The sequence below is a fragment of the Lipophrys pholis genome (genome assembly GCF_963383615.2).
Source record: "Lipophrys pholis genome assembly, chromosome: 13".
Taxonomy (NCBI): domain Eukaryota; kingdom Metazoa; phylum Chordata; class Actinopteri; order Blenniiformes; family Blenniidae; genus Lipophrys; species Lipophrys pholis.
The window spans coordinates 12823628-12835833 of record NC_137632.1 but is presented as its reverse complement, the minus strand read 5'-3'; the positions used below and the strand labels follow the sequence as shown (position 1 = coordinate 12835833).

At 40.5% G+C, this 12206-nt stretch overlaps 2 protein-coding genes across 2 annotated transcripts in view; both read left to right on the top strand.

Moving 5' to 3' along the window:
* The window catches only part of ubr3 (ubiquitin protein ligase E3 component n-recognin 3), a 37800-nt gene extending 35761 nt beyond the window's left edge, over positions 1 to 2039 (top strand). Inside the window, exon 39 of the mRNA XM_080478028.1 lies at positions 3 to 2039. Coding sequence (XP_080334154.1) covers positions 3 to 120 — 118 coding nt within the window. The 3' untranslated portion in view covers positions 121 to 2039. The remainder of the gene's footprint in view (positions 1 to 2) is intronic.
* Positions 2040 to 8633: 6594 nt separating this feature from the next.
* myo3b (myosin IIIB) overlaps positions 8634 to 12206 on the top strand; it is a 60183-nt gene continuing 56610 nt past the window's right edge. The window contains exons 1-4 of the mRNA XM_080479147.1: positions 8634 to 8794; positions 9202 to 9385; positions 10923 to 10943; positions 11581 to 11715. Of these exons, the coding sequence (XP_080335273.1) occupies positions 8766 to 8794; positions 9202 to 9385; positions 10923 to 10943; positions 11581 to 11715 (369 nt within the window). The 5' untranslated portion in view covers positions 8634 to 8765. The remainder of the gene's footprint in view (positions 8795 to 9201; positions 9386 to 10922; positions 10944 to 11580; positions 11716 to 12206) is intronic.

Below are 12206 nucleotides of genomic sequence, written 5' to 3'. Positions count from 1 at the left end.
AGTCGTGGGAAACCTCTTTTCTTATGTGAAGAGAGGTATCGAGTGTTGGAGCAGCAGTGGGTCTCTCACACCTTTGATCACATCAATAAGCGTTGGGGGCCGCACTATAATGGACTCTAAGCTCTTCCAAGTCTACTGAGAAAACCACCAATCAGGATGGAGAAAAGAGGCTTTTTGTTTTTCTGGCTTATGTGTCTGCCTTGGTCAAAATATTTGGGAAATCTTAAACGTGATCAACACAAACATCCAGCGAGGGGGTTTTGCTGCCACAGCTTTGGTTCATGTGAAGTTTGTTGTACAGTCATGCCTAAAGATTAACACGTGTGTGTGTGTGTTCAAGTGATTTGTTGTGTGGTTTTCAAAACGACAAAAAAAACTGAATTTGGTCAGATCAACGTGAAAAAAGCACAACTTCACAGAGAAATTCCATTGGTTTTCCAACCGGCTTTTAAAGCCTTCCTTATTTATTTGGGTTGAAACATATATATATATATATATATATATGTATATGTATATGCATATATATATATATATATATATATAAAGCGCTGGATTTCCCTGCAAGGTTTTATTACATTTTGCACCATTTATGATGATGTTAATTGCATATCCCTTTTGATTTATCAAAATGTGCTCTGCTGTGCTGGCATGAGTTTCAAAAGCTCCTGATGAGTGTAGCGATGTTATTGCAACGTGCACTCATGGTCTGCGGACACGTGACGACAGGCAGGACAAGTCCACCCATCAATACAACGAGAGTTACTTTTGCGAACGAGCAAAGGCTCTTTTTTTTTTTTATGGGTCTAGTTGCAATCCATCCTCAGGAATTCTTTTTTTTTGTTTGTTTTTGCTGTTTTGAGATATGTTATAGATATTTAAATAAAAAGCTGCTGCTCACTGTTCAAGTAAATAATTTTAACTTTTGTGAAGATCTTTTTTTTTTTTTTTGTAAGGTTGTGCTTTGAATTCTCCGCTGATGGCTGCGAATGTTGACTCAATATCAGACTAATGTTTAAGAAGGTATGCGGCCATCACGTGTTGCACCCGCCCCTTTCCTTACTATTTCACTTCTGGTTGAGGAAGGAAACTCAAACGCTCACTGCTCGTCAGCTTGAAGCCACATTCATTGTTCCTCCGCTGCACAAAAAATCCTGAAATCCAACATTTTTTAAAGGACGCGTGGCTGCGAGGCGTCCTGCTGCATTGGCAGAAACGGAGCGCCACGCCAGGGCAGAAATGCTACATCACTCCTGTCAGTTATTCTCTCACCGTGTGAAACTCAGTGAATTGAAAGTTGCTTGTGAGAAGAAATGCCAGCAATAAACATTGATCTTTCTGGCCCCCCCCCCCCCCCCCCTTTATGCTTTTGATCGTCAAGTCATAACCGCAGACGAGAACATTTGTCACGATGACTAACTCTTACTCGTGCATCATCTGGTTGTGTTTTATAGTTGCATTCCAGCATTGCAAGATTATCAGACTTGAGTATCTCTGACACACTGTGCATGACATCCTTTTAGCCGTCATTATTTATAAGTGTCTTAGCGTCTTAATTTCCACAATATCATCTTTTTTTTTTTTTTTTTTGTAACAGAAAATCGTATCCAGTTGTGCCTGCAACTTTTTCTTTTTGCGGTGATAAACTGCTCCGAGGTGATATCCCTGAGATTCTTTTAAATGCTGGGCCACATAATGCTGCACCGAGAAATTGTCAACAAACATGTCAACACTTGAAAACATCTTCTTGAATTCATGCATGCTGCTTTTTCTCTTTTCACTGAGATCCCCCCCCCCCCCCCCCCCCCCCCCCCCCTTCCCCATCTTGTTTATTTTGCAGTACCCACTTTGTAAATGACCGCAACCAAATAGCCAATGAGTACTGGGTGTAAAATTGTAAGTGGAAGCTTTTTGTGTGTTCTCCTGTATGAATGAAGAGAGAATACAGTACATTACTGTAGGTGCTGACTCAAACTTTCTCAGTTTGACCAGAACGTATGGCTTTGACATTTAATGCAAAATGTAACATATGTGAATAAAATATAAACTCACTGATCTGATCTGCCTCATTTTGTAAGTGTCATTATTATTATTATTATTGCACCGATACTACGATGGTGTGAATATTGGACTTTGTCTCACTGTGCTGAATGTTGTTATCACGGGTCTTTGTATTCACACACAAACATTAAGAGTTAGTTGTGATATGAACGCTGAGTCTTGTTATCGTGACTCTCTTGCTGATTTAGCTTCAATATTTCCTTCAGTGGTGGATTCTCTCCGCTCTCATTTCAATAAAGTCGCCTGGCTATCTTTATGACCAGCAGGGGTCTCAGATCAGTGGAGCACAAATCTGAAAGGTTTGCCGTCATTAGATGAACCTTGTATGGTCATAATGTCACACCACAGATTCCCCAGCTGATATCCAGTGAAACCAAATGCCCCACAACAATAGCGTGCACTCGGAACAAAAGCTTCTTATATAAAGAAGAAATAGATTTACACTAATTGATATTTACATAATAAAACCTGGATGAAGCTTTTCTGTATTATCCTTGTTGCCTCATCACTCTCCTTATGGCTGCAAACTTCTCATGTGCCTGTTTGCAAATGAACGTGCATTTCAGCCTCTGACTTTTACAGCCGTGACAGAATTAATGGTGCTTTTTGTACCAAATGTGAATGACTGTGCTTCTGATTCAGCATGGTGTGGGCTTTTTTTTTTTTTTTTTTTTTTACACACTTTAAAGGGGTCATATTATACAGCTTTTCAACACTTTCACATTTGGATCATTAGTCCAAAAACATTTTATTTAAAGTTTATTGCCCCAAATCCAGTTTTTCTTTGATTTTCACCCATTTGAATATTGGCTCATATTAGCTGCATTTACAATCTGCTGTGTCTGTGTGAGCTGGAACATCTCCGCCCACACATGCCCATCTTGGGAAGAAGCAATGACATGACAGATTTTTTTTACTTTCGGGGCGTCGTTCCAGGTATGAGGATGATTATTACTGTTTGAAAACCTTTAGAAAGTGAATATTTACATACAGCCCTCTACTGAGCATCAGGCCTGTGTCCGGCTCCTCCATGCATTTGGAGCAGTGCACTGCCTCTCTGTGGCCTGGTGCAGTGGATGGAGGTCCACTGCCATGTGATTGAGCATTTGCAGGATAATTGGTCTGAACTTACACACACACACACACACACACACACACACACACACACACACACACACACACACACACACACACACACACAGTCCGGAGGCCCTCTGCTCTGGATAATGACCAGTGGCCTCACAAAGCCCCTGTTTTCTGCCAATTAGACAAAAAGAGAAAATGTGGAGCAGCTGAGGAATTTCCTGCGGGGTGAAACTCCTCCAGTATGAGTCGGGGGGGGGGGGGGGGGAGATGCCGGGGCTCGGTTTCACTCCCGGTAGTCCACGGACCTTGAACGCACCACCGGACAGTCGGTCGGTGAAGCTGTTTCCGCTCTGCAGGGCAACAACATGCTCAGATGTCTCTACTGTTAATAATTAAAGCTCTGCACCGGGTAAACAGGGAAATCACTTCGGAGATGTGGCTATGGACGGTAAGCTGTATGCATATGAAGCTGGTAATGTGTGTTTTCATGTCAGACGAAGTCATTTGTTGACACAGATGAATGGAGGAGGACACAGAGTTGATGATCAGGTGATGTCTGATCCACTTTCTCTGTTTCACAGATGTTATCAATGGAAATTCAACCATGTCAAGGTAGGAAGCACGTTTCTTTATCTTTAAAACTACTAAGGCTTAATCGTCTTACACTGTGACATAATGTCAATACAGGTTTTAATACTGCTTTGTTTGGCTGCAGCACATCAGCATTGATTATTACTATTTTTTTTTTTTTAAACAGTTTTTAGAGTAAAACATTAAAAGACGTTACAACATTGCACAAACCCATGACCAAAAGCCATCACAGTTTTAAAGAAGAATATAATTCTTACTACCTCAATAAACAGCAGTCACATTACAGATTAAATTCTCCTGTGGACATTTGTAATGATATGCTCGTGGCTCCAACCTGTTTAATTTCACATCCGCTTTAGTTAGTTTAACTCACAAGTTTGTGCTCTTAAGGATCTTAAATCCCAAAACACAACTCTCATATTAGAGGGTAACTGGCACACAGTACAGTATTAGAGCCTTGCAAACACCAGTCAAGTGACTCTTATCAAACAGTGCTGTAGAATCTACCTCATTAAACTTTTTGAAACGACACAGAGAATCCAGCGCATGCAGGCATCAGCATTTCAACTAAACTACAATCCATTTTTAAAATGTGCTTGTTGATCATGCCGTTTGATCACAGAGAATCATTACAGGTTCAGTATTATCTTTCCATTCTGTTTTACCGTCAATGCTAGTTTTTATTGTTTCACTTGAATTATCAGACATTTTCAGTTCGGTACTTGTTTCTTCCTCAAGCAGCGTGCAATACCAAAGGTGTTTTTCCTGCTGCGTTTACAAATGTCGCATGTGGAGTTTTGCAGGTTACTATTTTGAATCCTCCCTCCAGTCAGCGTTGTTGCTGTCCTCTGCTCTGCTCGGTGTTTCCCCTGCATCACAGTGCAGCGCCACAGCTGCCGTGTTTGTGTTTGTGATCAAACAAGATGAATTAATTGAGAACTGTGGTTTTCAGATTGATTACGTTGATGATATTGTTTTTTTTTGTTGTCGTCGTTGTTTATTCGGAGGATGTTTTGTGTATCGAACTGCGTCAGTCGGCGGATCACTATTGGTGCAGGTGCAATGTTTGATAAAGTCAGAAGAAATGAATGTTTGTCTCAGTCGGTGGGAGACTTTGGCCATTCAGGGTGAGAACAAGGGCACAGTGCTTGAGCCTGACTCGTGGCTGGTCGAGGTTTACTGCAAAGCCTCTTCATATCCCTTTAAAAGGGATTATAGTGTGTGTGTTTTTTTTTTCTCTCCTCTCTCCACAGACTTACCAGAGGGTTTACCAAGAGGAGTTCCCATAAGGCTTCACCAGAGAGGCCTGAATAGTGTGGGTTTTGATGGAAGCAGAAAATTAGATTACTCACTTTCTCTTTGCACTGTTTCTGGTGACAGAGATGTGCTGCAGCCGTCCACAGAGGCTGCAGGTTACTGCATACAAAGTAGAGTTGTAAAGGACATTACAGTAATCATTTAACTGCAATTTGTGCGATAATGTTGGAAGACCTAAATGAGCGCATAGCAGCTTTATGAACAGCAGATTCGATGTCTCCTTTCAGTCGCTCTGACAGCTCCGTAAGCAAAAGGTAACCCGAGCATTTCCATGGAAATCCTGTGGTGTCCTGTTCTAAGCGGTGCGGCACTGTATTTGCCGGCCATTTAAAGGGCTTTGTTTAGAGTTGTTGTTTTATTTCTAAGCTTTGTGGCAAAAGGATAGAAATAATTTGAACAGGAAATCTGTTGTAGAAGAAGAGTTTCTGATGCCAAAACTGTTAAATGTTAAATTTATAATCATACAAAGTAGGGAGACCACTGGGCTCATAAATATCCACCCGTCCAACTTCTCCCTTAAAATAATGAAACATAAGACTCTGGAAATTAATTTTAATAATTGTACTCTTTCTGTTCTGTTTATTCTATTTCACTAACAGAAAGCTTCACCGTGTTATTCTGTTCTTGTGATACGATTTGTTGGTAAACATCCATTTTATTATTCACTTGTCTTTCAACCAGTTTTTAACATGAGTAGAAATGGTGAATGGATTTCACTTATATAGCTGCTTTAGCAGTCCCCAAAGGGCTTAATAAGCAAGATGCTCAATCCATCCACTGGGAACAGTTTGGGGATGAAGGATACTTTGACATGTGGAACCTTGCGATGAAAAGAAAACCCACTCTGCCCGCCCCTTCAGTACTTTTTAGCGGTGGATGAGCAACATTAGCCAATATGTGCAAAGAACGTTCGATTAACGTCAGAAAATCCAAATCTAATTTGAACATGTTTATTTTACGTCCTTCATTTTGGACGTTCATCTCATGGGGCCTTCGTCTGGTCGTTTGTAGCTCAACAAGACCTGATGAGAATCAAATACGCATCTTGATTATGATCTTCACTATTCTGTTGTGGTTTTTAAAACACTGATGATGAAGTGGTGCTGGCTTCATACTTTGTGTCCTCTGGAGGTTCGTCGCTCATGTTTAAAGAGAAACGAGTTTGGAAAACCCACTTTACTGACAGGCGTTAAAATGGGACCTCTCGTTGGAATAAGTTCTGCGGATGTTGAAGCTCTCTCCTGCCGAGGTACTGTGTCTGTTCCTCACTTCATTAGATCTCCGGGGCTTTGAACACATGGCAACAGGAACATGCAGTGCTGTGGTGTTTCAGGTGGAATAATATATTGTTGCAGAACACACACAGTTACAAACTCTTACAAGGTTGCAAAGCAAAAGTTGTGGATGCATTCGTTTGTTCCCGATAAAAGATCCAGCCGACTCTGCGAAAGGGTCTTCCTCAACCGCTTCAGGTTTTCATTACACTTTGTTGCAGAGATGTGTGGAGTTGCAGCCACTCGGTGTGGAAAGAACATTTCGTTCAGCGGGAGGACATCACGTGACCTAGAAACTATCCCAAACTTCCTGGTTACCTGTGTGCAACTAGAGAGGCTTCATATCAGCCACCATTATGAGTGGATCCATCTGCCACCTGAATATTTAACAGGAGCTCAGATCAGGTGGCAGAAACGTGGTGAATTATTAATCCTTGTAGATTGGCATGAAATAGTTTGGAGCGTTTCGGTGTGGGAGGCAGCGGGCAAACACTTTCACACAAACAGGTACGTGTGTGACTTGTGACTTTTTTTTGCTCTGAGCTTTATTGATCTTTCAAAATATTTATGAATGATGAAGTGGATGCAGATGTGGGGATGATCAGGAGAGTTCCTTATGTGATGTGTTCATTTTAGAAAGACCTTTACTTGTGAAAGTATTTCAGCTGTGAAAAGATAAATAGATAGTTAAAGTTGTGTGTTTGTTGATACACAAGCTTCTTCTTTTTTTTTTTTTTTAGGATGTTTACACTTAGTTCCTTTAGAATTCTTTTTTTGGATGCAGAAAAACGTTGATATCATTGAATAAATGGGTGTTTCCACTTTTAGAGGAACATGAGACTTGTTTTGTGGATAGTGGTGAGGGTGTATTTCAACAAGTGATTCTTCTTAATTTATATCTTAAAAATCAAATAGTACATTTTTATTATTTGACTTACCTTCAATTTACATTTTTTCAGCTTTTACCTTCTGAAAACACATTTGTTTACCATGTGTACATATGTTTATCTTAAGCTACATCTTGTTCTTCCTCTCTCATTGATTTCATTTGTTTGCTGTTACTATTATAAATCATTAACATATGAATATTAGGATTATTGGGAATCACTCGTACTCTATGAACTACATTTACTGTCTGAAAAGCTTCATAAATGAAAAAATGATTGTTGGGAACAGTGAACACTGGGTTTTTTATTTATTTATTTACCTTTTCTATGTACCCCTTTTTTATTCTTAAAAGTATCCACTTTCTGTGAATATTTCTTCATAATCGATTTAGTCCGTAAACTCTGTTCTATCCTTTGACTAATTTTGAATTGTGTACGAGTGTAAACCCTTCTTTTTCAAAACGGATCAAACACCTATAATGTGCTGACATATTTGGATTTTGAAGAGCAGTATAAACAGCTTTGTCCTTTACTCAGGCTTTGTTATGTGAGTCGGTGGACGTATAGGTGTTTAATTAAATGTGCGATATGAAAACACACAGCTACAAAAGGTGTTTTGCCTTCTGCCGCCGTCTCGTGCCACTCCTTGAAGGACGCAGTGAAGGATATCAGTCGTATCTCTCTGGCTGCATATTGGAGCATCCCCACAGAACAGCAGTATATCCATCTAATATCCGTCTGCGTGCCATTGCTCAAGCTGCACGCACAACATTTCATAAATATGTCCACGTGTGTGAACTGTGGCGGCCCCTGAGGGTAAAACATCACTCAGCTTTATTCACATCAATTTGTTGGTGCCAATAACCCCCCCCCCCCCCCACACACACACACACACATACAAAAAAAGACTTATTTGTTCTTCTCTCAGGGTCATACAAACTCTGTGATATGCACAACACGTCCATGACAAGAGGCTTTGTTGTGAGATTGTCCACTGAGATCCATTTCCATCAGGTTTATCTGGAATATGTGTCATTTCCTAGAAGCAGGATGCATGTATCCCAACATGGAAGCATCATTCCACAATCCATCATGTTGTTTTCTTTCAGCTGTTTTGACACTTGATGTTTTGCACCATTGGTCTTTTATGTCATGTTTTGTCACCCAAGCATCACACGTTGACTATACAGGTGATTTATGTGTTGTTGTTTTTTCATCCCGGTTGACCATTAGTCCTTTATGACTGTGACATGAGCTGAAGCACTTCATAAAGCACTTTACATAAGCATCGCTCCACCGGCGGAGTCGTGCTCGTTCACCGTACCTTTCAGGACAACAACTCGTCAAGTTAATCTCTGACCAATCCAATTGATCTTTAGACGACTGCGCCTCTTAATGGGCAGCGACAGCGTCCCTGTGGAGAGGACTAATTCAGTGTCTGTGAGAAATGCCACTTGTTGCGCGTCCTCTCGAGGAGGCAATTGCTGTTGCCATCAGTGCTGTTGTATTATGATCACTGGGGACTCTTTGGAGGTGATTGTTCTCAGCAGTGATGACTCAGAAGAAAATAACACTTGCCATGTAAGTAGGTGACTGTCCTCCGGACCTGCAGCGTGTCAGCCTTGTTTTTGATTGGACCTTTTCTATGCTATAATACCGGTTACCTGATTCCCCTGGTGGATATAGTCATTACACCAAGCTGAAGAAAAAAGGCTGTCAGTAACAAATGTACGACTCAGAGGGCTTTTCCTAAACAACTCAGATTATACATTTAATAACTTGATTTTTTGTGTGGTCGTAAATAAGACAGTGATCTTCTTGTTTCTGTGACAGTAAATAAATCTCTCTGATGTGTTTAAGGTCTATAAAGAAGTTATTCCAAGCAAGATTTTTTTTTTTTTTTTTTTAGGGGCATTGGATTATATACAAATAGTTTTCAAACATTGATTGACTGTCTTGATATTGTTGAAAATGTCCTTCTCCTCCAGGAGGTCACTGTACGGACTTTACCCTTACAAGTCCAGCATGATCGGTCTGGAAAACCTGGGCGATCCTTCAGGTAACTGGGACATAGTGGAGACCATCGGTAAGGGAACGTATGGCAAAGTCTACAGAGTGACCAATAAGAAAGATGGGAGCCAGGCAGCAGTGAAAGTTCTCGACCCCATCAATGTAAGTCTTATAAAAAAGAATAAAAACACTCATGTTTTTGCTTAAAAGTCTGTTTTGTACTACTCTTTAAGGTCCAGACATAATATCAGTTTAGAATGACTGATGTGAAAACATATTTCTATAAGTGATAGTAACCAGTCTCTGTTTGTATCTTTTGGTAAAACTGGTTGAATAAATCTGAACCGCGTGAGCTTGACAACTTGCTGTTCTGTTGCTTAGATAACACCTTCGCACTTCCAGCTGTTGTGGTTTATAACGCCTTAAAATAAAACAGCGCTCCATTATCAGGTGACAGAAGCCCATGGATACAGTACTTCCTCACTAGTTTGTCAGTGTCAAACCCCAGAAGACAAGTAATGATGATAATGACAGTATATAATGATGGTATTCTTAAAGACAAGAAGCACAGACATGTTGAAAAACTTGCAAACCAAAACACACAAACTGGTGATATCGCCAGAAATTCTACTTACGATTATTTGTAAAATCCTTGAATTTTCAGCAGCACCAGGATATTATAAAAGATATATTTCTTTTTTAGATATATTATGGTTTGAAAAAAGATATTATTTAGATATAGTTATAAATAATTAATGTAAACCTGCTAAACTTAGTAAACTTAGTTAAGGTTAGTTTTGTAGAGTGCTTGGATGCAAAGAAGACACTTCGTAGTATAAGATGTATTGTTTTCTTCATCTTATTTTTTTGTTTGTTTATCTGAATGTTGACTGTATTATGAATACACTTCTGAATTTGTCACATCCTAACATCTTTAGCTGTCCAGTTTTGAATGTCAGAATATTCACTATAATTTCATTGGTCAAACGACTGACTGGTAGAGAACAACATGTATATGGGCCAAAGCTACAAACTAAATAAAAAAAAACAACCATTTAGATTCTAGGAGCTGGATTGTTTGATTGGATGAACCAAAGATAAGACAGTAATGCTTAAAATGTTTATTTGTGTTTGGGTTGAGGATGAAATCACTGAAGCTTCCAGATTAATATTCTAGTGTCTCTGACGGTGAAAGCAGCTTTGAGCTGGATTACAGGTGAAAGTGTATGAAAGACCCCTAAACTCTGAATGGACTTCACTTATATCGCACAAGAGTCTCCAAGCATTTCACATTGTTAGTCACATTCACCCATTCACACTCACACAACCAAGTTTTTTTTCCCTCCAGGTCAGCCTCTTGCTCAGAGACACTTTGACACATGGATAGTCCGAGGAGGGAGACAGACCGTTTGTTAACGCAGCCACAGTTCACCTAATCTTGTACTTCATATATTATTCATTGTTCTGTTCTAACTGGGACTTACTTTGTATGTCCAATAACATGGAAGTTGTTACATGAACAGATTTCTCTTGCTAAAAGATAAAGACACATTATGTGTCTGATAGAACTGTGTTGTGAGTCACTGTGGTATTGTTGAGGGAGCTGACTCCTAATATACTCATAACATTGTGACAGATGAAGAAAGCCCCGGACTAAAAGCCATTGTGTTTTTCTTTATTACTGTGTGACTTGTCTCAGCACACGAGCCATTCCAACCGAGTAAGTTGCCTGTACTTGTTTCCTCCCCGCCGTCCCGATGCAGCTGTACCTGCACTTGCTCCTGTGATATATATCGATGTCTGCCCGTTTCATTTATTTCCTGTCATGTTAAGTGTAACGCACCCTCACCAAGGTAGTGTAGCTCCTGCGTCGGGCCGCATCCTCTCAGTACACCCGTTCATTTGTCTGCGTGATAGGGCCGCGGCGGGCGCGGCATCGGCAGCGCAGTGTGTGAGTGAGTGAGACTTGGCGTGAGGCAGGATGGTGATTGTGTCACCGGAGCAATCTCCATCCTGGCACTGCTATCCACCATGATGCTCCCCTGATGGCCACGGAGATGAAGCTGCCTCCTCTCCCATCCCTCTCCCTGATTAGACCGCTGACACTATCACTCAGACATCCAGGAAGAGAAATTCTGCTTCTTAGTCTGTTGATCTTCCCTTCCTCCGAGATTTACTTTGATAGAGAAGCATTTCCCGAAATAGTTTAGCGCCCCCGACCCATCCCTCCTTTCGTTACTGAGCTTCTATCTACCTAAATTCTACCTTCATGTCACTTTTATTATTTGTCATTATGTGGGTTTATCTCCTGCTGTGGTTTTAATCAACATTGTTTTGTCTCTTGGTGTTATTTAAAGGACGTGGATGAGGAAATTGAGGCTGAATACAACATTCTGAGGTCCCTGTCCAACCATCCCAATGTGGTCAAGTTTTATGGCATGTTTTACAAGTCGGACAATCTGTCTGGTGGACAGCTCTGGCTGGTGCTCGAGGTGAGCCCTTCATCACGTATCTCACATGTAGTACAGATGCACCCTCACGCCGTTTTCTTTTACAGTTACGTTAGTGAACAGCATTTCTGTATTATCAATGTTTTTATTGTTTTCAAACGTTGTTCATCCATCCATCCTCTACACCGCTTCATCTGAGGGGCCAAATCTGATCCCAACTGAAGGACATTTCACAGGAAGTCAGTTATGGGGTACAGATCAAAACACAAAAGAACATTATCCCTTAGAACCACATTAAAAACTGGTGGAGTGTAATTACATCATTCATTGTAATTCTGAAGCTACTGAGTAGCTACTTATTATTACATTAACAGGAACGCTGAGCCTGTACAAAGACACCTGAGTAATTATTATTCAATTGTTCAGTTTAAATGTAGAAAGGTACGGTGGTGTAGTGCTGAGAAGTTCTACCTCTGTGTGATGGACTGAGGGTCTGATAAAGTGTCATAGAAGATGGATGAAGTATAACAGCG